The sequence below is a fragment of the Hemiscyllium ocellatum genome, chromosome 10 (genome assembly GCF_020745735.1).
Source record: "Hemiscyllium ocellatum isolate sHemOce1 chromosome 10, sHemOce1.pat.X.cur, whole genome shotgun sequence".
Taxonomy (NCBI): Eukaryota; Metazoa; Chordata; class Chondrichthyes; order Orectolobiformes; family Hemiscylliidae; genus Hemiscyllium; species Hemiscyllium ocellatum.
In genome coordinates, this window is record NC_083410.1 from 6,322,134 (window position 1) to 6,348,277 (window position 26,144).

The 26,144-nt window shown below is 41.5% G+C and overlaps 1 protein-coding gene across 1 annotated transcript in view; it reads right to left on the reverse strand.

Annotated features, from left to right (window-relative positions):
• The window catches only part of LOC132819328 (collagen alpha-1(XII) chain-like), a 119,191-nt gene that overhangs the window by 77,527 nt on the left and 15,520 nt on the right, over nt 1–26,144 (reverse strand). The window contains 3 exon segments of the mRNA XM_060830785.1: nt 13,755–14,027; nt 21,329–21,601; nt 23,613–24,215. Coding sequence (XP_060686768.1) covers nt 13,755–14,027; nt 21,329–21,601; nt 23,613–24,215 — 1,149 coding nt within the window.

Here is a 26,144-nt window from a genome sequence, read left to right on the forward strand (position 1 = left end):
TGTGAAAAAAAGGTTGTGTTTTCATCCTCCTTTTACTAAGCATTAGCTATGGGGAAGGAAACTGCAGGGGATGAATACACTAAAAACGTGGAGCTTATTCAAGGAAAGGCTCCTGTGTGTCCTAGATAAGTATGTACCTGTAGGCAAGGAGGCAGATATAGAATGCGTGAGCTGTAGTTTACTAAGAGAGTGGAATCCCTGATCAAGAAGAAGAAGAAGACTTATGTTAGGACAAAATGTGAAAACTCAGTTAGGGACTTGAGGGTTACAAGGAAGTCAGGAAAGACCCAAAAAGGGAGCTCAGAAGAGCCAGGAGGAAACATGAGAAGTTGTTGGCAGATAGGATCAGGGTAACCCCAAGGCTTTCCATAGGTATGTCAGGAATAAAAGAATGACAAGAGTTAAATTAGGGCCAATCAAGGATAATAGTGGGAAGTTGTGTGTGGAGTCAGAGGAGATAGGGGAAGCACAAAATAAATATTTTTCAACAGTGTTCACAATAGAAAATGAAAATGGTGAGGAAGATACAGAGATACCTTGCGTCTAGACTCAAAGTGATTGAGGTTCACAAGGAAGAGGTATTAGAAATACTGCAGAATGTGAAAATAGACAAGACCCCTGGCCGGATGGGATCTACCCTAGGATCCTCTGGGAAGCAAGGGAAGAGAATGCCGAGCCTGTGGCATTGATCTTCAAATCATCATTGTCTACAGGAATAGTGCCTGAGGACTGGAGGATAGCAAATGTGGTTCCCCTCTTCTAAAAGGGTAGTAGAGACAACCCTAGCAATTACAGACCAGTGAGTCTCACTTCAGTTGTTGGTAAAGTGTTAGAAAAGGTTATAAGAGGTAGGATTTATAACCACCTAGAAAACAATAATCTGATCAGGGACAGTCAGCACGGTTTTGTGAAGGGTAGGTTGTGCCTAACGAACCTTATCGAGTTTTTTGATAAAGTGACCAAACAGGTAGATGAGAGTAAACAGGTTGATGTGGTGTATATGGATTTCAGTAAGGCATTTGATAAGGTTCCCCTGAAAGAAAACAGAGGGTTGTAGTTGATGGAACATGTTCATCTTGGTGTCCAGTTCCTAGCAGCATACCGTAAGGGTCGGTGTTGGGTCCACTGCTGTTCGTCATTTTTATAAATGACCTGGATGCAGGCTTAGAAGGGTAGGTTAGCAAATTTGCAGATGACACTAAGGTCGGTGGAGTTGTGGATAGTGACGAAGGATGTAGTAGGTTGCAGAGAGACATAGATAGGATGCAGAGCTGGGCTGAGAGGTGGGAAATGGAGTTTAATGTGGACAAGTATGAGGTCATACACTTTGGACAGAGCAATCGGAATGCAAAGTACTGGGCTAATGGTAAGATCCTTGAGAATGCAGAAGGGCAGAGAGATCTCGGTGTCCAGGTACACAGATCCCTAAAAGTTGCCACCCAGATTGACAGAGTTGTTAAGCAGACATACAGTGTTTTGGCCTTTATTAATGGAGGGGATTAAGTTCTGGGACCAGGAGCTAATGCTGCAGCTGTACAAAACTTTGGTATGGCCACATTTGGAGTATTGTGTACAGTTCTGCTCACCGCATTATAAGAAGGACATGGAAGCTTTGGAAAGGGTGCAGAGGAGATTTACTAGGATGTTGCCTGGTATGGAAGGAATGTCTTATGCGGAAAGGCTGAGGGCCTTGGGGCTGTTCTCGTTAGAGAGAAGAAGGTTGAAAGGTGACTTAATAGAGACATACAAGTTAACCAGAGGGTTAGATAGGGTGGACAGGGAGAGCCTTTTTCCAAGTATGGGGACGGTAATACGAGGGGACACACTTTAAAGTGAGGGGAAATAGGTATAAGACAGATGTCAGAGGTAGTTTCTTTATTCAGAGAATAGTAAGGGTATGGAATGCTTTGCCTGCAATGGCAGTAGATTCACCAATTTTAAGTGCATTTAAGTCGTCATTGGACAGGCATATGGACGTAGATGGAATAGTGTAGGTAGAATGGGCTTCAGATTAGTATGACAGAATGGCGCAACATCGAGGGCCGAAGGGCCTGTACTGTGCTGTAATGTTCTATGTTCTATGGAAAAATGTAAACCAAGCTGAAGATTTCCTTTGCCCATTATTAGAATTAATCTAAAACTCAAGATCTAGCTGCTCCATGTGTAGAAACCAATGTGCTCTGATTGTGTGCATGTGCATGTCATCTGGCTCAGCTGAGTGTAACAATAACCACTAAGGTTATATTTCCAGTCCAGACCATCTTCCAGACTGTGCACTATGAAATATTGCTTTTTCTTCCACAGTACACACAACAAAGGACAACATTTGTCACCCTTGAACTGAACGTCTTGCTTGGTTAAGGGTCAACCACATTGCTGTGGGTCCCGGACTCATATGAGAGCCAGGCTGTGCAAAAATGGTTGTTTTCCTTCCTTGAGGGACATTCATAAATCCAGGTAGGTTTTTACAAGAATCAATGTTGAACTCACTATTACTGAGGTTTGCTTTCAAGTCCACACTTTGATGAACTGAATTTCATTTCCAATAGCTGCTGTGATAGATTTTGAATCATTGACCTCCACAGTAATGGCCTGGTCCTTTGAATACTAACACATTCTGTACCAGCGTCCCTGCTTAGTCAAGATGGCCAAAGAACTTTCTTCATGCAGAACTGCCAATGGATGGCAATGGAAAATGACCCATTGAACCACCAAATATTACAGTACCCAAGAAGGCCAATCTGAGTACTCCTTCACTTTATCAATCCAAAGCCAATCTCAGAGCCACGTTCTCTCCCCATGGCCTTGTTACATTCCTCTGTTTCAAAGACATATCCATTTTTCCCTCAAAATTATCTGCAACTCAATCAATCCCTGTGCATTCAACACCAGAACTAGAAAAGCATGAAAGCACTATGTAGGAAAAATGGCCTGTCCTGAGTAATAAAACTTACAGCTCCTTCCACAGATATATTCAGATGGATGTCTTGATACAGTCCAATGCAGTCCTTTCAGTGTCTGCTCCCTGTTGTGATCTTATATCACCGAGAAATGGTCCCCAGGTTCAACCAAAGCAACATAATCTTATTTCTGCTAATTTTCTGTGACACATTGCGCAATTCTCCTGGACTCAACTCAGCAATTCAAATGCATTCATCTCTCCACACCTCATGTGTATCTTTACAGCTTGCAAGTGCCAAACTGTGAATATATATGAAGTATCTGTGCAGATGTTTTAGTGGATTCCAGATGCAGAAGCCAATTTAATATAACATCCAGATGGCAACCAATATACATTTAAGCATTGAGTGCCTGATTGATGTCCCACAGTACCATAGGCTAACTGCAAATCCCTGACAAGAATCAGAGAATCCCAACAGAGCAGAAAAAGGTTATTTGGCCCATCACACTTGCACTAACCCTTCTAATTAGAATGTCAACCAAACCCAGCCCTTCATGCCATCCCCATTAGCCCCCAAGCCCCACATGTTCCATGGCCAATCCACCTGGCCTGCACATTCTGAGACTCTACAAGGGAATTTAGCATGGCCAATCCATCGAGCCTGCACATCCATGGATACTATGAGGCAATTTAGCATGGTCAATCCATCTAGCCTATACATTCATGGACACTATGAGGCAATTTAGCATGGCCAATCTACCTAGCCTGCACATCCGTGGATACTATGAGGCAATTTAGCATAGTCAATCCATCTAGCCGACACATCATGGACACTATGAGGCAATTTAGCATAGTCAATCCACCTAATCTGCACATCTTTAATCTCACTGTGTAACCTCAACTATGAAATATTACCAAGGTGCCTTTAAATCTGGATGACGTTGGTGCATTGCTTCTTTTTATAATGCATAATCCATCTTAAATTTAAAACCTATTTTTGTCAGTATATGTCTTTAAGCCTGAGTTAATAAAAGGAAGACAATTTCAAAAGTAAATGTGAGAGGCAGTTTTTTTTAACTAATACTCTGCGACTTTTTCTGTGAATGGACTTTGATGCCAATTTTGAATTATTTGACAAAAAAAAGTCCTTTGTCATAAAAGTATCTTTCCTCTTTTATTTTAAGGCTGATATAAACCTGTTTTGTCTTAGTCATCAAGCTTGAAGATACAGCTATATTTTGCATGCATTTAAACCAAATGGACTGTTGAAGACAAAAATCCAAAAACACTTCACCAAATACATTCTGTTTGCATAGACTATTGTTGCAGAAAACATTTAATGAAATAATGATTAAGTCTCAATTGAAGTGTTGTGTCCAAATCTGAGCACCATGCTTTTGGAAGGGTGTTGAAGCTTTGGAGTGGGTACAAAGGAAATTGACTGGACTGGTACCAGAATTGTATTGACATATTATTGAAGCCAAAATTGGCTTTTATTCCTTGGAAATTTGGAGATTTGGAGGTGATATAACTGTAATTACTCAACTTAGAGTCATGGAAATTTATTGCATTGACCTTAGTGTTCATGTCAGAGAAAAGTGTCCGCAAAACTCAATAAAGCATCTTCAAGGTCTTTGTTCATCTTTGATAAGACTCAGAGTGGAAATCGTTAGTTGCACATCTATCCAGTAGAGAGACGGAAATGGTAATTAGTGCAGGGGGAGAAAATGAGATTGGAGCGGTACAATTATCAAAGACTGATGCAGAGGAGACAAACATCAAACACGACACAATCCAAAATCAAGACAGGGAGCCAGCCGTTAGGCGAATCCTCAGAGGTGCGTTAACCCACTGCTTTACATTTTGTATTCTGACCCATCTATAAGAAGTGCGTTTGTGAGATTCCATCTACGAGGAAGATTATTCTGCACTGTCACAGAATTTGAGTATTTACGGTGAAATATTCTGTCTGCTGATCTCATTAAGTCTCCCGAAGGCACTTTCCAGAGTTTTGATGAGCTCTGCTGCAAAGCTCACTGGGTTCCACTTAAGCTGCATGCTTTCAACTGACAAATCCTGGCCATGACAGCACACAGTAACTACATACCATTCTGACAAGGCCAAAAGATATTTATTGTTTTAACTTCAGAAGATTTATATACCCAATGGAAAAGTGGCAAACGCACAAAGATAACAAATTTGTTTGCCCAGTTCGCATAAAGATTTAAATCTTGCGATTATCTTATTTTTGATCAGTGTTTCTCTCCAGCTTCCACTGGATTGCAAAGCTAGGACTGCCCTGCCATAGTGGAAAGAAACGACCATTCGTGGGGTCAATGTATCTGAGGGACCACATGTAATCTTGCTTCCCTTAACTTCAGCCAGTGTCAGAACTTATATTGCCAAAAAGTGACTGTGTTATTTGAAGGAAGCAGTAATAGTCACTTGTTATAGTGAAACGATGCCGACTATGACTCAATTGGAAGCACACTTGTTTCTGAGTCAGGCAGTGCATTCCAGATCATAACAACTCTCTGTGTAAAAAAACAAATCCTCCTCCTCCTCCTCTCTCTATTGTTTTTGATACTTAATCTGTGAATTCTGCTTGCAACCCTCCTTCAAGTGGAAACCATTTCTCCTAACGCAACATTTCTAAATCTGAACGCCTCTGCTAAATCTTCCCCTAAACCTTTCTGCCCCAAGGAGCTGGGATCTTGAGTGATCAGGGGTAGATCACCCTTTAATCAATGAAAGTTAAGGGAATAAGCCAAGTTTATTCAGCCGGTCCTTGTGGGCTAACACTTTAAACCTGGGTTTAGAGTTTGTGGCTTAGAAACTGCTGTCAAAGGAAGCTTAGTGAGTTACTGATAATGCCAATGATGACCCATAAGAATATGGCAATCTTCTGTTCTCCTCCTACATCATAAGATAAATAAATGTATTTCTCCACTTCAGAATCACTGCACACAACTAACTGAGCTCTTCACTTCTTGTTGTGGTTCTGTTCGCCGAGCTGGAAGTTTTTATTGCAAACGTTTCGTCCCCTGGCTAGGAGACATCATCAGTGCTCTGGCGCCTCCTGCGAAGCGCTTCTTTGATGTTTCTTCCGGTATTTTTAGTGGTCTGTCCTTGCTGCTTCCGGGTGTCAGTTTCAGCTGTCCGCTGTAGTGGTTGGTATATTGGGTCCAGGTCGATGTGTTTGTTGATGGAGTTTGTGGATGAATGCCATGCCTCTAGGAATTCCCTGGCTGTTCTCTGTCTGGCTTGCCCTATGATCGTAGTGTTTTCCCAGTCGAATTTATGTTGCTTGTTGTCTGAGTGTGTGGCTACTAGGGATAGCTGGTCGTGTCGTTTCGTGGCTAGTTGGTGTTCATGTATGCGGATTGTTAGCTGTCTTCCTGTTTGTCCTATATAGTGTTTTGTGCAGTCCTTGCATGGTATTTTGTAAACTAATGTAGTTTACAAAATACATTACACTACATAGGACAAACAGGAAGACAGCTAACAATCCGCATACATGAACATACATGTCTCCTAGCCAGGGGATGAAACGTTTGCAACAAAAACGCTCCAGCTCAGCAAACAGAACCACAACAACGAGCACCCGAGCTACAAATCTTCGCACAAACCTTGAACTCTTCACTTCTATTAAGACAATTAACGTATAGTATTTTTGAATTTGCACTGCTTTTCTCTCACTCCTTGTATCTCTTACCAGGCCAACCATTAGACTTGAACCAAGCCTCTACCAAGGCTATAAATACAGAGAGAAAACTCAAGGAAAGGAAAAGATCTTTCGGCCCATCAGAACTATTACAATTAGAGTTCAAGCCTGATTTTCCCTCTTGAAAACCACTTCCTATTTGCTGCCTGAGGGAATACAATCTTCTTTCCTGAAGCTGCTATGAAAAACCACTGCAGTATTGTAACATGAAAACCTGGACCACCTGATATCAAGCCAGCTAAATTCGAAGCTACCAACTAACTTCAAAATCAACTATCTGAGTATTTTACAACGTCTTCCCCATCCTTAGGGAAATTAGTTTTCCTAACCCCTCACCCCACTTGAAATTTTGTATGAGTGTTGTCATCCCGTACTTCCCAATTAGTTTCCAATCTCTGCTATTCCTTTCATGGCCAACACGACCACCTGTACGAGTGGACCTGGGAATAAATTTTCCACTCGGCTTTGCTTTGTTGTAGCACCTGATTGTTACTTGCCTTTACCACCCACCAATTCCACCACCATCACACACCCCTACCAGTAGCACTGCCAGTAATGTTGGGGAATTGTCTCTAATTCAGAACCAGTACTTGACAAAGCTCCATCCATCGTATTGGAATACACCATATTGGGAGTATTTACATTCTCACTGTACTTCCAGATCAAGTGAGTTTATTTATTTTTGAGCATTGAAACTAGCATTTATTTTCAGTCCAAAGTTTCCCAGCTTTTTAACCACTTTGGGAAATACTGAAGAATTAATAGCATGATGTGAGACAATGCCCGGACCAGGTAATGGCATTGGTCAGGCTCTTTGTCAATCTGTTCTGATGCCAGACTGCTATGTCATTTACACAAACTGAATTCACATTCTCAAAGCACCATGGCAGAGATTTGAAGTCACAATCCCTGGATTATTAGCCCAGGCTTCAAGGATCTAGTTCAGTAACATGACCACTGCATGACCGCATCAAGTTGCGATTGCGACAGCAAAAATAACAATCAGCCTCGTGCACAACTCAGAGCCAAAAACATTCAGTTACTCAACTAATGAGTGTATATGATAGTCTGCATAGAAACCGCATCAATCTTTACATTCAACTTATCCAAGATTTGTCAAGTGCTTGTAACTAGGCTGTTAAATGGGTTGTGAAATCATTGACTATTAGTCAAGAAGGAAGAATGTAAAAACCATTCAATTTTCCATGCTGGCCCTTGTTATTCCGTGATCTTTCCACAATTTTGTAAAGACTTAGCGAGGTCCCGGGAGGCTGCACGCTGGAGCTGGCTAAAGCTCCATTGCTCAGCGTTTGCCAGCTACAATGAGAAAGATGCTTCTCGATCCTGATCTCCTCATTTGGCAGCTGCAAATGTGTTGCTGGTCAAAGCACAGCAGGCCAGGCAGCATCTCAGGAATAGAGAATTCGACGTTTCGAGCATAAGCCCTTCATCAGGAAGAAGATTTTTTACTCGAAGATTTTTTACTCCTCATTTGGCAGTGCACTGCCAAAACAAAAAAACAAGCCCTTGCAGAATCCACTCTTTTTGATGCAATTTTAATCTTCAAACAATGTAGGGAGTGCTTTTAATGTTCCAGGGTCAAGACATTGATGCACAGTCTGTCCCTGCGCCACCGCCCCCCACCCCCCCCCCCAACTCCATTTCCTTCCTTCACTCTGTGAAATGATCTCTCCCAATCAAATTCTTTTATAACTGAATTTCTTCCTTCAATTTTCAAGGTTACCTGCCTTGATCTCCTGTTCTCTGTTGATGGTGCTGAGTTAACTGAGGTTTCCTTCTAGATAACTTCTTTCAACGACCTCACTCAAGTTTCCATTCATCAAGTTCAAGTCCAGATATTCAGTTTCAGCAAGCTGTTTACTTTCTAATTCATTTCCGAGTCATGCTTCTGCTGTCTCTTAACGTCCATCTGTAGTTACTGGTTTGATGCAACTGAGCGGAATTCACTTCGGAGGGTAGTTAACATCCACACCCATTTCTGTTGATCTGAGACCATATATTTCCCTTAAGTGTTGGAGGCTGAGGGCTGACCTTATAAAAGTTTATAATCATGAGAGGTATGCACAGGGTGAATGGTCAAGGTCTTTTCCCTGCAGTAAGGAAGCCCAAAACTCGAGGACATAGATTTAAGATGAAGGGTGAAAAATATTAAAGAAACCTAAGGGGCAAATTTTTCATGCAGGGGTGGTGTGTCTATGGAATGAGCTGCCAGAGGAAGTGCAGGAAGCTGGTACAATTACATTTAAAAGGCATTCGCATAGGCATATGACTGGGAAGGGGTCAGAGGGTTATGGGTCAAGTGCTGGCAAATATGACTAGGTTAACTTAGGATATCTGGTCGGCATGGCCAATTTGGGCTGAAGGTCTGTTTCCATGCTATACATCTCTATGATGCTATATAAAACCAGACCACATAATGATGGAAACCTTCTTTCTTTGAAGTACATGGAACCAGATGGATTTTTATGACCACTGGACAGTGTCATGTCCACTTTTGCTGGCGCCAGTTCTTTGCTTCCAGATATTTTGAAGCTGAAGTCAAGTTACCAAATTGCTGATGGTATCAACTCATAATTAATCAGGGAACCAAAGGCTGTGGGAAAAGAGCAGGAAGGTGGATGTCAGGAATGTTCGATCAGCCATGATCCTATGGAATGGCGGAGTAGGCTCGATGGGCTGAATAGCCTAATCCTGTTCCCATTTCTTCTGATCTTATGGTCTAACATTAACTGGATAACAATCAGATGCAAGAACCTCAAGCCACTGCAACACTCTAACCATTCTAACGTGACTGAAGCAGTTAGGCTCAACTGATTAGCTTCACTGAATTAGTCAACATTTTAAGATCCTTTCCATTTGTCGCAAGCATTATCCTGTGCTAATGTGGTTCATAATCCATGCACATTGAGCGCAATTTATTTTTTTTGATTCGTACAAGCTTGTACATACAGGGACATCAATGCTTAGCCCAGTTTACACCCATTTTGCAATTTAATGGGGACCCGCCCAGAACTCTCAGAAGGTCCTGCAGAGGAATCTTCCCAAAAGGGTGAGTGTGAATGTCATGCAACTTTAAAAACTTCAAAGGAAATATGCAACATCTGCCACTTTGTGAAGTATCTTATTACCTTGCAATATGAGAAAACGCTCCGCTGAGTTTTATTTAAAGACAGCAACATGTATTTTCCTGTTCCTTGGAGTCAGGCTGCTTCAGGATTTGAATAAAAGAGGGAAACATGGGATCAAGCTCCATCTGAGAGCACCTACCTGTTCCTTAGTGAAAGAGTCTCATAGAGACCCTATAGTATGGAAGTAGGCCATTCAGCCCATCAAGTCAAAATTGACCCTCCAAAGAACATTGTACCCAGACTCACCCGTGTAACCCTGCACTTCCATGTCAAATCAATCCAGCCTGCACAACCCTGGACACTATGGGTAATTTAGCATGGCCAATCTACCTAATCTGCACATCTTTAGACTATGGGAGGAAACAGGAGCACCCAGAGAAAATCATGCAGACACGGGGAAAATGTGCAAACTCCATACAGAGAGTGGAATCAAACCAGTGTCCCTCACACTGTGTGGCAGCAGTGCTAACCACTGAGTCATCGATCTCTGAAGTTCAAGATGTGGTCTGTGACCTGTCCTGTCTGACAGCTTAGCTAGGGGCAAAGGATCTTCAGCTGATGCTATGGCCTGAAGTAAAGAAGGCACATTCTTCCAGTATATTCCACATCATCAATAGCAGGTCACCTGATCACTTATCTCCTTGCTCTTTCTGAGGCTTTGTAACTATACTAGACAAGGAATTGGAATCTATACACTGCCACAGGTTTTATATTTAACAAGAACTATACATTGTGAATATCAAGAGTAATAAAATTGCATTGAGGTGAACAGGAATGGAACATGGTGGAGGGAGAAAAGTTAATTTATACCGCAAAAATGTTTTACTACAGGCTGTATATGCTTGAAATGGAATGGATATTGTAAATATTAATTGTACTGAAGCCCCTATGAGTTGAAAAGTGTGGTGCTGGAAAACTCTGGTCTCCAGCATCTGCAGTCCTCACTTTCTCTGAGTTGAAGTCCCTATGAGCCTATTGCTGGGAAGTGGGACTACTGTAGATTTAGTGTAGATTTTAGGGGATGTAAAACTCTATGATTCTATGATAAGGGTAGAACATGCTGTACGGCGATGAGTTGAATTTTGGTGCACCTTCTGAAACTTACAACATTTTGGAATGTATTCCTCCAAATTTTATGCAATAAAATGTAATTTTGGAAATATAAATTGCCTTGCTCTTTCTGAGAGCTTGCTGCACACTCATCACCACCTTCTCAAGAGCAACTACCGACAGTAATAAACGCTGGCCAGCTAGCAACACCCACATTGCATGAATGAGTTAAAAAATTCCTGGTCACGACGTTCATGACAGCACTGAGTACGAATGGATTTCATCAACTGTGGAGTGCTTTGGGATGTCCTAAGGATTTGAAATAAATCAGGAAAAGGCGAGATTTGCATTTATGTCCCATTTCTTCCAGCAGTACTGTCTATCTGAAGGTGCTTGAGAGTCAAGAACTAATTTTCGAAGTGTAGTCACTGGCGTTACGCAGGATACATGCACAGCAAGTGGATGGCCGAGTGGTATTATTGATGGATTGTTAATCCAGAGGTCCAGGTCATGTTCTGGGGACCTCAGTTTGAATCCTGCCATGGCAGATGGTGGAATTTGAATTAAACAAAAATCTAGAATTAAGAATCTAATGATGAACATGAATCCATTGTCGAGTATTGGAAAAACCCACCTGGTTCACGAATGTTCTTCAGGAAAGGAAACTGCCATCCTTACCTGGGCTGGCCTATATGTGACTCCAGACCCACAGCAATGTGGTCCTCTGGGCAATTATGGATAGGCAATAAATGCTGACCTAGTCAGTGCCATCCGCATTCCATGAATGAATAAAACAAGTACCCAGAGCATCATGGTTAACTCCCTGTTGCTCTTCTTCAAAAGAGTGCCAAAGTATTTTTCAACTGTGAGCTGAAAGTTTAGTCATGGCCTAAGCATTTCAGGGAGTTCAGCACCACTCAGCGTTAGCAATGGTGTGTTAGCCTGGAATATTGTGCTTAGGACCTGGGCTGAGACTTAAAGCCAGAATCTTGAAACATCTTTGCTCCTAACTGGACTGCAGCTGGTACAAAGAAGCAGCACAATTGCAAATCTTTCCTCGGTGTCTTTTGCATCTCACTTTTCCTTCATATGTGTCAAAACGCAGGAGAAGAAACTTGCTGACAGTCACTTTCATGATGCATTGGCATCATAATGCGAGATAAAATGGAGCAGATGAAGATTTTCACCTGCCTAGTTTTGGGCTGGATAATTAACATCTGCATACAAGAAATTTATAAAAATGCATATTATTTTTATTTTACTTTTCAACCAGAAATTCATTTTATCAAGGCCCTGAAAGTGTCTGTTCCTACATGTTCTGTTGCCTCCAGGATTGAACCATAACCCTATCACAGAATTCCCTCCCATCCTCTAAGTTGCAAGAATCGATAGCTGTAAGAAATGTTGATGTTTCTGCTCCGTCAAGAGAATTTTTTTTTGTCCCTGCTCCTCGCACTATGTTGGGCTCTAGTCTACAATCCCTGCCCCACCATTCTGTGTCTTACAGCATTCTTTATGAGATTTCCACTGAGAGCTCCCCATCCCCACATCTCCAATAACCCAAAACTATAATAAGTTGTAATATTTGGCAGACAAAATTGCTAAAAGTTTCACAATGTTGAAAATGACCAGACTTCAGTAATCATAATACTACATAATTTCCACTCATCTCCCTTCTATTGACAATAAACATCGCTTGCCTGCACATATGTTAAGCATAATCACAGATACCTGGGGATGGTTATGATGCAGTATTCGTAACACACAAATAATCATAATGACATTTGGACAGCATGCAACATCGACGAATGTGGTACCATCTTGAAATAATTCAAATATTCATTTGTTTTTTTGTTTGTTACTGCAATGTTTATAAAAGGATGATCCAATTTAGTTCCAGATTCTCTTCTTGTGCTGACACCAGTTTCATCATAGTCTGACAGAGAGTTTGTTCCTGGCTTCCTGGTCACTTTCCCTATAAAGTTAGTCTAGGGAAACTTCATGCTAAGAACTGCGATCTATCAAAATGGTCAAACGCTGCATGTGATTCCATATTTCCAACGCATCTACCTTTGGAGGAGTAAAGGATAGAGCAAGGTTTTTCAGAATCTTACATCAAGGGGTTAACTGAATTGGATGCAGTATATAATGGTACAACCCGCATGTGGTCTTAAAGAATCATTTGTCCTTTATTTGAGCCCTTTTCAAGAGCAATTAATAACTGTGGTGGAGGAATATAACTCTATTGCATGATAGTAGTAGGTAATGGGTCACCACATTTCAGACCAGGAGCAAGGTTGAGAAGGGAGGACCTTCATGCACCTTCAACTGGTGTGGGAACTGAACTGTACTATTGTTGTCACTCTAGCCGACCCTCACCATGGATATACCCATCAGTTAATTGCTGGGAAATGATTTGTAATTATTAATTTTGCCTGAGGATCCCATAAGACACCACTCTCTGGATCAAGATGTAGACCCAGCAGCATATGGTCAGTGTTATTATTTTATTGCTACACGATTTTCTATCAACAGCAGGGCACGACAGTTGGGCTGTGATGTTTGGGATTTAACTGGCTCAACGATTGTTGCATTGATGCTATTTGTGCTCTGCCTGAAGACAAGTCTGGAGCTGACTAACTGCTGGTGATCCATCCTGGGCTGTTACTTTCGTCAGGGGTGGCTAGTCACTCCCTCCCACTCTCAGGGGCTGGGCATGTTGGCAGGTCCCAAGTCTAGTTAATCTGGAATGGAGATCAAACAGCTGCACTCAGCATTATTCAAAAGAACATTCTTGCCTTCCAGCCAACTGAACCAACTGGACCCCCCACTGTGACCTGACTCCACTGTGTAACTTTTTGAAAATTTATTCTGATGAGGTTATTAAATTTTCTCATTTAATAATTCAATAATTTTGTGTGAAATGTACCTTCTTTAGTGGTGCCTTCTCCAACTAGCGGTTGACTAACAAGAGTTTGGTACTCAGGTATAATTCTCACTGAATACTTGGTGTCTGGGAGCAGGTTCTGGAGGGTTGTCCATGTCTCTAGACCTCCAACAGTCACTTCCTTGCTCTCGCCTCCCAAAACCGGTCTGTACTCCACTCTGTATCGCTGAACATTCCCAGGAGCAGCTGTCCACCTGACCTTGAAACTGTCTGTGGTTTCATCCAATACCTCCAAGTTACTCGGTGACCCAACCTCTGTGGTGAAATACAGAAAAAAAAACAGCATTGTTAATAGCAAGGAAAATATCACATGGGCTACACAGAGAAGGGTACCAGTGATCTGCTGGTTAAGGAGCTAGATCTGAGGCAAAAACATCCGAATAATTCACACACCATTTCACAAAACATGTTGCTTATGTTTGTGAAACAGAATGCATCAGACAGCCCAGAATATTATGGGCATACATTAATAAAAAGGTAATGATATTCCAGATTTCAGTCAGCTATCAATTAGTTTGAATTTCACATATTTATAACTCAATTAAAACCCTTAAACATGGAACTCTGTCACATGTGTTCAGCACGTTCAACAAACAAAAAACTGGTTCCATTCTTAATTTATTTATTTGATTTTTTTTTAAGAACATTTTAAACCAAAAGAACAGGAGCAGGAGTATGTAATTCAGTCCCTTCAGCCCTCGCTGCCATTTAACACAATCATGGCTGATCTTACCTCAGCCTCAACTCCACTTTTCTGCCAGCTCCCCATAACCCTTCAACCGATTCCTAATTAAAAATCTATCTCCTCCTTAAATTTATTCAGTGTTCCAGCATCTATCATGCCCTGGAGTATGTAGATCCACAGATCTACAACCCTTTGGGGGAAGTTGTTTCTCTACATCTCTGTTTTAAATCTGCCACTCATTTTCCTCAAACGATGACCTCTCATTCTAGATTGCGCCACATGAGGAAACATCTTCTGTATGTCTATCTTGTCAATTCCCTTTAGCATCTTATCTACCTCAATCAAGCCTTCTCTCATCCTTCTAAAACCCAGTATCAGCCTACTCAATCGCTCTTCATAACTAAACCTCTCATCTCTGGAATCAATTGAGTCAACCTCCTCTGATCTGCCTCCAGTGCAACTACATCACTCCACAAATACAATACACCAGTCACTAATGCGTTGTACAGTTGCAGCATCACTTCCCTACTTTTTTTTACAATATACCTTTAGCAATATATAACAAAACTCAGATCATATGTAAGAAGAATCAGTATTGCTTCTATGATCTCGCTGACATGTCTTACATTTTTACAATAAAGCCCACAGACAGTCTGTTCACCCCCCAGGATTAAGTCCTTCAGAACTAGGTTTAAGAACAGGATCCTCCATATCATCTAGTCTCCAGGTTTAATTTTGGGAAGTTTGACTGTTGCAAGTGTTACATCCTGAATCAGCAATCATAACTTGGGTATGAACAATTTTCTACCTTTCAGCTGAATTACCAATGCATTAGTCAGCTAGTTTTAATAAAATGCAGCAGGCCCTTAAAAAAATTAACTCTGGAATTCTACGGCACAGATCAAGGCCAACTGGCCCATCGTGTGTGTGCTGGGTCTTTTAACAATACTCTCCAATTAGTCCTATCGCCATTTCTCTTTCACCATAGATATGCAATTTCTTCCTGTTCAATCCTTATCTGATTTGTTTTGGATATTAATTATCTGTTTGAGCCCAAGATTTTTCTGTATATATGTATCCAGCCTAAAACAAACAATCATGTGAGGGCTGGGGTGCTCAAATATTGGACAGGGATGTTATGCAATGCCATTATGTAAGCCACAAGTGAATGCAATGGATTTAGCAAAATGTGTGAGCAACATGATGCCTGATTCCCCATGTGATCTGAGAGCATCTCAAGGTCAGAGTTATAAACTACAGTCAGCACATCAGCTGCTATGCTCTAGTACAAGGGTAAATTAGAAGTTTTCTTGCTGACTGCTATATGATTTATGTACGATGTTCATGTGATTGTTTTGCCAAAATATGTTTGTCGACCCCCATGACACCAACAACTGGAGCCAAGATAATGTTACTTGCATCTAAGCCAGTTGCAATAAGTGCTTTGACATTTTTTTTTCTTTAAAAATAAAATTAACTGTGTTTCTCTTGTACATAAATAAAGTGAATGACTTGTTGGCATTGATTATTAACAGGATAGATACTTGTTTACATGGAAGTTTCACATGCTTATACAAAATTAAAGCCACTATGCCTCTATAGAAAGAACAATGATTTTCAATAATCCTAAAAACAAGATTTTTAATTTAATATTAAATGTAATTCAAGCTCACTCCCTTTGAAAAGGTACCCAGGTATAAGAGGATATCTTATCCCTCAAGGGATATGATAGCTAAGTGGACAGGTTTGCAGTAGCACAGGCTTTATATTTTATGGGATTAGATAAATAAATCTGAAAAATGCTAAACATTTTGGCATTGCATTTGGCATGTACTTATGGGCTTCTAGCAAAGCAAGTGCAGATTATAATGTTATTAACCTCGCAGCTTTTCCAAGTGATGGTGGAAATTACACAGGACGTTACAGAGTGTACATTCACAGGAAAGAAGAAAGACAGGATTATGAACATTGTCATGGAGGTCGCCCACAATTGCCTGTAAATGATATTCATTTTCTTTTAATAGATCATGGGATGTCAACATCACTTGCAAAGCTAAAATTTGTTACCTAACTGGCCTTCAGAAGGTAGTGGTGAGTTGCAGTCCATCTGGTGTGCAACTGCCTATGTGGAGTTTGCACATTTCCCTGTGTCTGTGTGGGTTTCCTCTGGGTGCTCCAGTCTCCTCCCATAGTCCAAAGATGTGTAGGGTGGATGGATTAGCAATGGGAAATGCAGGGTTACAGGGATAGGCTAGGGGGCCAGACCTTAGTGAGATGCTCTGCAGAGAGTCAATGTGGGCTTGATGGGCCAAATGGACTGCTTCCGTACTGTCGGGATTGTATGATTATATGGTGCAATACACCCACATGGCTGATAGAAAGGCTTCACCAAGAGAAGGTTCAATATTTAATGGAATCTTGACCTTTGTGTAAAGGTGAAGTAATCACTACAAATAGATTCTGGTCAACAATATCCAACTACAGCAAAGGTGCAGAAAATGTTTCTTTTCAAACAATTGTCTGAAATTGCTCATTATCCTCATTCTTCTCCCCACACTCTCGTGATGAATTGGACAAGCTCAGTGATCTCACCCCAACTTACTGCTTGGGAAAGGCTCTCCTGGGCAGCTTCTCTCCAAACTCTACTGTCCTGCATCAAGTCCTGTTCACCATCACCCCAATACTCAATATCTGACAATATCTCTCCTTGTTCTAATGCCTTTACTTAAACTTGTCAATCTTACGTTTAAAACCGATCATCCACCCGAACCTCTGTAACCTTCTGCAGCATAACTGCCCTTCAAGAACTTTCACCAATTCTGGCACCTTGCGCACTGCCAGAGAGCAACTGTTAACTCGTTTGGAGAAAATTATTGTTGGGTCTATTTTAGGCTCTGCTGGATAGGTTATTACATCCAGGTAATAAGGATCAGAATGCTCCAAGCAAACAGACCAAGTTATATGTTCAAGGGACTTAGAATGATGATGGTTATCACAATAAATTGCAGCAATTTATTGATTTCCAAAGAATGGATAATAACTACACTTTAAGAGAAAGACAACTGTGCAACATGCATAAAATAAACACTGAACTAACATCTCTAAAAAATATTCAAATGGAGTCAAGGAATCCAGTCATAGCAGAACGCAAGAAAGTGGTATTAAGTGATTTGGAGAGCCAGTGTAAATATGATGGGCAGAATGGTCTCCTTCTGTGCTATAACATTTCTGTGATTCTTTAAACGAGGTTAGCTTTGGTAGATCAAATTGGGTAGACAAACCCAAGACGTTGTCAAAACGTATCATCCATTCAACATGATCATCCAAATTCAAGCACTTCCCTGGTAGGTTGTGTCAAGAAATAATACACACTCAATTGATGACCTTTTACCGTGAAAGACTTTAAATGGTACCAGAAACATTTGAAACAGTTTAGTCTGCCAGTTTACAACTGTTTTAAAAGAATAACTTTCACAAATTTGCACCTAAAAGTAACAGCTACACTCTGGGAGCACAATAAATTAATGCAGCCATGATGTCCTGCGTGTATTTGAGGTTAATTTGACAGGTTGTATAAATATCACTAGTTATGAATGAACTCTGTTCATACAGTAATTACGCTGAGTAATCATGTTGCCACAGTGGCTCAGTGGTTAACACTGCTGCCTCACAGCACAAGGGTCCCAGGTTCAATTTCAACCACAGGTGACTGTCTGTGTGGAATTTGCACATTCTTCCTGTGTCTGTGTGGATTTTTTTCCGGATGCTCCGGTTTCCTCCCACAGTCCGAAGATGTGCAGGTCAGGTGAATTATCCATGCTAAGCTGCCCATAGTGCTAGATGCACTAGTTAGAGTGAAATGGATCTGGTTGGGTTACTGTTTAGAGGGCCGGTGTGGACTGGTTGGGCTGAAGGGCCTGTTTCCACACTGTAGGGAATCTAATCTTTTGTTTTTACTTGAACTAGGCAAGGAATGTAGAATGTCTTGGTACAAGCAAGGCTAAGAAACCCTTCAGAATTCTGCACACCTCAGTTGTATCACACAAAACATTTTATCGACGAACGTGATATTGAAAAGTGCGCCTCACAAGATGTATTGCCCTATCTCTCTATAGTGGCATAAAATTGACCTGAGTGACTTCCTCTGCTCATTTCCGAGGGAAATGAGATTTACAGAGAAGTCAGAATGCATCAGAGCAGCAAGTTCCCTTCCCTTAAGGAAGTTATTTGGAGCCGGGTGGGTTTAAACAAAAATCCAACAACTTTTGTGGTTGGTTTTTCTCTAGTGAAAGACTAAAAGTTGCACATTTTTTTCATGCAAAGCTACAGACTTTTATTGGGATTGGTTTCAATCTCACTCCCAGTCCAGATTCCTCATCACCTACACTCTCACACTGTGTACTTACAGAAAACCTGAGGCAAGCATTGGGGTTAAGTTGTAGAATCATTGGGTTTACAGAAATCTCTGGTAGATACAGATCACCCATGATCATATTGAATGACAGATCATACAAACTTAAGATCTGCAAGACATCCACTAATTCCTTAGGGTTCATGTTAACCTTGGGAATAAGAGTGAAGAGAATGCAAGTACATTGAAAGGATTTGCGTGTATCCAGATTCAGCAGACGACACAGTCCAGTGGCAGAATCTATAGCGCTCCACCTTTTGTGAAAACCCTCTTGAAGCAATTTCATTATGTTTAGTTTGATTTTATTTGGGAGACGCAGGTTATGAGGAAAGATTTCAAAGTAGGCTTTCCATCCAAGATCTGCGCCACTTTTTAATCAAACGATATGGCCTTTTCTCGAGTCACTGCGATGTTGATTCAAAGTGGTGGTTTATAATGCTTCCTCCAATTAAACTTCACAGTTGACTGGCTCTGCTGTTTCTTTCAGTTTAATCTAAGAGGCACTAGATGCTTTTACTTTGCTGGCAGCGATGACAACCATTCTTCCCTTCCCTTCACCACCTCGAGACCATTTACAAAGCAAGAAACAGAGCATGTGGCATTATTGAGATTAAGTGAGTCAACTTTGTTTGGTGTTGTCTGCCAGGGGATGATTGCAGTGAGCCCCTGGAGATTTCACATCTCAGAGTTCATCTGAGTTTTCTTTATCAGCATCAAGGTCTGGTTTAAACTGATATGAAAGTTAGCAGTTAGGTAAAGCAACAAGGTAAGGAGTAACAATGAGCATTTTAGTGGTAAGGTTAAGTTAGCAGGTGGTCTGATGAACTACTGAGTTGGAGACATCACAGGGTTCGATTTCATGATCTCAGGAGATATTTTTGAGCATGTGAACTGGTAACAGAATCTCAGCTAAGCAACAAGGAAAAGGAATTTGTCTTCCTACATTAAATTATTAGTGACTCTACCCTGCTGGAAAATATTATTTGCACCCATGCATTGGCATGATTGCCTGTTAGGATATTTACATTGGGTATTTGTGATGTCTATGGACATGTTGGCTTGCTTGTGTGTATGCTAATGCGTGCACATGCTAGTGTTCATGTATGTTGAAGTGAGTATGTCGGTATGTGTACACTCATGTATTAATGTGCATGCATGTTTATGCATTCATTGTGGGTGTGAGCCCACATTGGCATCTGTGCATATTCATGTGTGATTATATTTGGGATTTGTATGCTTTGTAAGTTTGTGTATAGAAATACTACATGGGATAAAGGAAGGATTACAAAATCGCAGATGAATCTTATGAGCTTTTTCCTGAAAATTTTCACAGGAGCAGCAGCAAAGTTTCAATAGCCTAGAACCAATCTTTTCAGCAATTACTCTCCTCAAGGGATAAGAGAAGAAAATTGTGAATTAGAGTGGAGTTGGGAAATGCTAACTAGTGCAGAGTACAGTAAATACAGTTAAATTGCTTAAATTAGAACTGCTCAGAGATAGAAAGACATTTAATATAGTTTGTAGATGAACAAAGCTAGCAGAGGAATCTAAAAGTACAAAGAAGAGTTCTTGGAAACCTTATTTTGAAGGGAGGAAGGAAATGAAATGCTGCAGTTGCAAAGGGCAGGGTGTGATGTCCAAAAGGCACTGTTACAGATGAAGAGGAAGGGGAGAATGGGCATGGGCAGCACCAAACACGTGGAGAGTTTCTGAATGGATGCTGATGTGCGAAGGGGTGGGAAGTCATGAAATAATCTGGCAACCACTGAATCAAATACATTTCTCTTTTGTGGCAGTAGCTGTGTGGGCAGGCTGTGGTTTCATGTATGAACATCTTCAAGGAATGCAAACTACCCTCAAAGCATCAGCATCACTCAAAACGGGGCAGTTACCATTGAAAGATTGGCAAGAGGCTACTTGAGTGAGGAACAGCATGACAGTCCTGCTTGAAGGCACCCTCAGTGATGACCACACACTTGCATAAAACCTTGCACTCACACTGTATGGTTTGAACTGAAGATTACAGAGGGGTAATCTATTATTAAGAGTGTATCACAGACTTCCAGTCATAAGGAAACTGAATAGCAAAAAATGTTTTGAGAAAGGCAAAAAAAATCAAGAAATAATAACTGGCCTATTATTAATGTCGATACAATTCAGCTAAAAGCAAAGCAAAGAGAAAATTGATGAAGGGTTATGCCTGAAACATTGACTCACTTGCTCCTCGGATGCTGCCTGATGTGCTGTGCTTTTTCCAGAGCTATACTTTATCAACTCTGACTTCTCCAGCATTTGCACTCCTCACTATCTCCAAATAGTTATTAAAACAAGCACAGTAGTTTTTAGTGTTGCCTGAATTTTATCTTCAGACTGAATTCGCAAACTGCTAATGTTGGCATGTAAACTCTTATTCTCTAGATAATTACCACTCCATTCCTGAAAACAACAGCCATACAATACCTTCAAGAGTGGTCTCCTCTCCTTCTAGAGGAAGGCTGCTGCCTTCAGTATATTCTGCAATCACATTGACCAGGTAAATCGTTTCAGGCAAGAGGTCAGTCAGGACTCTGGTCGTCTGGTCTGCAGGCACCCGAATGGAAGTGAAATCACCTCCTACTGCTACTTTATACCTCAACAGGTAGGACAGGACATCTGGGCCAGCTCCGGTCCAACTCACTCGGAAACTACGAGATGTTACCTCAGAGGTCCTCAAATCTGTGGCTGTCGTGAAGGCTACAATCAGAGAAAGAGACACCAATTATTTACTGGTTCTGTTGGAATGATCAGACCTTATTTTTAATGCTTCAATGTCTATTTGTGCCCATTATAGAGAAGGCTTTCAATGATAAGTTATCTCTGATTCCATAAATCGACACTTTCACATTCACTTGAACACCATTACCATATTCAAGGATGTAATAGACAAACTTTTAATTCCTGAAGAAGGGCTTATGCCCAAAACATTGATTCTCCTGCTCCTTGGATGCTGCCTGACCTGCTGCACTTTTCCAGCAACACATTTTTCAAAACTTTTCATCAGTAAGGGAATCGAGGCACATGGGGATAAGGCAGGAAAGTGGAGATGAGGAGAGTCAGATCAGACATGATCTCACTGAGTGGCAGAGGAGACCTGATAGGCCAAATAGTGTACTTCTATTCCTATGTTTTCTGGTCATTTTACATTGCTGGATCAAAGCTGTTTAACCTGAGCACCAGCATTTATCAATAAAGCAAAAGGAAAATCAAAAGTTGATTGTTCAAAGAAAAGCCTGACAGTGGCTCAGTGGTTAGCACTGCTGCCTCACAGCACTAGGGACCTGGATTCGATTCTAGCCTTAGACAACTGTCTGTGCGAAGTCTGCACGTTCTCACCATGTCTGCGTGGGTTCCCTCCCACAGCCCAAAGATGTGCAAGTTAGGTGGACCAGGGATGCTAAATTGTTCATTGTGTCCAGGGATGTGCAGGCTGGGTGAATTAGCCATTGGAAATGCAGGGATGGGGAGGTCCTGGGTGGGATGCTCTCCTAAGGTACGGTGTGGACTTGATGGGCCAAATGGCCTGTTTCCACACTGTAGGGCTGCATTGTTAATGGGAGCATTCACTCGTTCCAAATGTCATTGCCATCTCTTCTGGGATAAGAAGTAAGTCACACTGAATAGTCACCAGCAAGGTGTTCCTGTCAAGGATTAATATTATGTGATATTAATAATTTGCCTATTAACACAGTTGTGAGACATTTATTTGTTACTTTAGCTGAATGCTGCAATCAAATATGAGGGGTGACCACCCACAAAAAAGCTGCCTGAACCAATTTCTACCCAAGTTGCACGGTGACCAGAGCAAATCAGAGGTTGAGAGATTTGCAGCAAGTAACACACCTGCTGACTCCCTAGTGTCTGTTCACCATCCACATGATTCAAGTCAGGAGTGTGATGGGATACTCTCCCCTTGCCTGAATGAGTGCATTTCCAACAGCACTCAAGACTCCATCCTTGCCCAATCAGCAACCCATCCGTAACCTGAAACATTCACTCCCTTCAAGATTGATGCAAGTGGCCACAGTGTGTAGATACAGAAGATACACTGCAGTCACTTGTCAAGACATCTGAGGCAGCACCTTCCAAACCCACAACTGCCACCATCTAGAAGGACAAGGGCAGCGGATGTATGGGAAGACCATCAATTGCCAGTTCCCCAATAAGCTTCTGAATTGTCTTGATTTGGAACAACAGCACTGTTCCTTCAGTTAAAATCCTGGAACACCCTCTGTAAACATTACTGTGATGCACCAACGATACAGGAACTGTAGTGGATATTGACAGGCTGGCCATGAATCTGTTAATTAGTTTTTCAAATATTGAATGGAGACATTTTATACAAACACATCAAGATTATTGTGATTATATGGATGGTGCTATTTCAAGGCTGTGAGAACAATTAAAATGCATTTTTTGAAAAATTTAACACACCTTTTGATTGAATCTTTGGGCAGAACAAGCACTTGAGTAGAAATTAATCTTGGATTGTGGTAGTTAATAGAAGCCCTGCCCAATGTTTAGTTTCATTCATATAACTCCATGCAGGGAGTGAGTATGACAGGTAGTCAAAATAATACCACCCCCTTTAAGCAAACGCCAGAGACAAATTTCTATCCCGGTTCTTGTGTTTTCTGAGTAGGGGGACAGTTTGCTCCATGAAATGCAATGTGAATGGTTCGAGCAGAGATCCCGCTCACTCACTCACCCCTTGCCCTGATGGCTTTCACCTCCTCCACGATCCTGAGACATAGGGTCTGCGTCAGCTTCGTTGACACTCGCTGGAAGGAGTCAAAATCGTCCACCTGGTACACGTGAGTATTTTCAGGAGGCGAGGCGATAGCCACCAGCTCACTAAACACTGCATCTTTGACGCCCACCGCAAAGATCTCCACCCCAGCATCTTGCAGCTTCAAGGCAGGTTCCTTGAAGGCGTCGGAGGATTTGCCATCCGTGATCAGCACCATCACCCGTGGCACGTTGAACCTAGCCCCTTTCTCTGGGACAAAGACCTTCTGCCTCACGTAAGTCATGGCCCTGCCAGTGTTGGTGGAGCCTCCCCTATAGGGGAAAGTCCGTATAGCGCTTAGCACATCCTCCAGTGTTTGATGTCTCATGAGGGTAAACTCTGTATGGGGTTCCCGGCTGTACTGAACGAGGCCAATTTGGATGCGGTTGGGACCAACCTGGAATGTCTTGACCAAGGTTTCCAGAAAGTCTTTGACCTTAGCAAAGTTACTCAGGCCAATGCTATAGGAGCCATCCACCAAAAGGACAACATCAGCTTGTGTGGCTTCATCCAGGGTACATTCTGCAGGGATCAAAAGATAAAATCCACTATCACTTTTTTTTCTGATACTAAGAAATTTTTAATAGTTTTTTTCCAGCATCTCATGACAAATGAGATCGTCATTGATACTATGGAACATTGAGTTTACAACATATAAACAGGCCATTTGGTCCATCTGATCATTGTTGATGTCATATAGTCCTCCTCCCACCTGATTTACTCCATCAACATGTTCTTCCAAATCATTCTCCCTCATATGTCGACTGCTTTACAAGTCAATTACTCCCTGAAGTAACAACTTTAAAATTCACACCTTCTCTGAGTAAAGACACTTCCAATTGGATTTATTAGTGATGCTCTTATATTTATTGATGATTGTTTGGTCCGACCTCCCAACAAATAGAAATACCTTCACTTCATTTCCAATTTCATGATCTTAAAGACCTCTTTCAGAGGATTGTATGCTGTACTATTCTGATGAAAAGACTGTGAGGGAAGGATGTGATTGCAATGGAGGGGGTGCAGAGGACTCTCAACAGGATATTGTCTGGGATGGAGAATTTCAGCGAGGAAGACAGGCAAGATAAGCTCGAGTTGCTTTCTCTGGAGCAGAGATGGTTGAGGGGAGAACCTGATGGAGGTGTATAAGATTAAGCGGGGCGTTATAAGGGGGAATAGAAAGCTCATGTAATCCTTAGTCAAAGGGTCAACAAGAAGGGTATCTAATTTTAATGTGAAAGGCAGGAGGTTTAGAGAAGATTTGATGAAAAGAGCTTCAACCAGAAGGTGTGGAATGCATTAACTGGGAGGGTCATTAAGGCAAGCTCTCATAATCTTCAAAAAGTACTTGGATGAGCACTTGAAACGGTCATATCATGCAAGTCATGTTGTGAAGGAACCGGTGTTGGACTGGGGTCGACTATGTTAAAAATCACACAATTCCAGGTTATAGTCCAACAGGTTTATTTGGAAGCGCTAGCTTTCGGAGCACTGCTCCTTCACTGCTTCCAAATAAACCTGTTGGACTATAACCTGGTGTTGTGTGATTTTTAACTATATCATGCAAGGCTATGGGCCTAATGGAGGAAAGTAGGACCACTATGTTTGGCAGTGTACTTTTGGTAGGGGAAAGTGAGGTCTGCAGATGCTGGAGATCAGAGCTGAAAATGTGTTGCTGGAAAAGCGCAGCAGGTCAGGCAGCATCCAGGGAGCAGGAGAATCGATGTTTCGGGCATGAGCCCATCTTCAGGAAGTACTTTTGGTGACAGGGTAGATGGACTGAAGGGCTTTTCCTGTACTGTATGATTCTGTGTGTAACATCTGATGCCATTTAAGATGTCAGGGCCTAATTCCTGACCTTCTCATTGTCAATTAGTTCTTGAAGTACGCACCACAACTATATGGCACAGGTTAGTGTACCAGCACATCTTATTTTTTGTATTTTCCTCTGTGTTTGAATAAGGCACAACCCACAGTCTTCCCACTTCATGTTAAAACTACCACTGGGTCATGCTTTAGCATCTGTTGCACATTGTTCAATCTTCAGGAACATTCCCACTTCTGACTATATGATGGAGGGAAATCATTGATGAAACAACTGAGGATGAGTGCCCCAGGACACTACCTTCAGAAACCTCTGCAGTGATACCCTGGAGATGGCATGATTGGCCTCTACCATTCGCAATGACTTCCCTTGTTTTAGGTATGACTCCTCATGCTGGTTAAGACCACAGAGAATTTCCCCAACTCCCATTGACTCCACTTTTTAAAACAATTTCCTTCTTGTTCCTGAGTTTAGTTCACTCTATGAATCATTGCAATTGACAATCCTCCTCAAAAGAGTTACCATCTGAGTTATATGATTCTTAAACCATTTCTGCAAAGTCTTATCTATCTTTCTATCCCTTTGTTCAGTGTCAGTGCATGGCCACAATGGGAAGTTACTTGTTA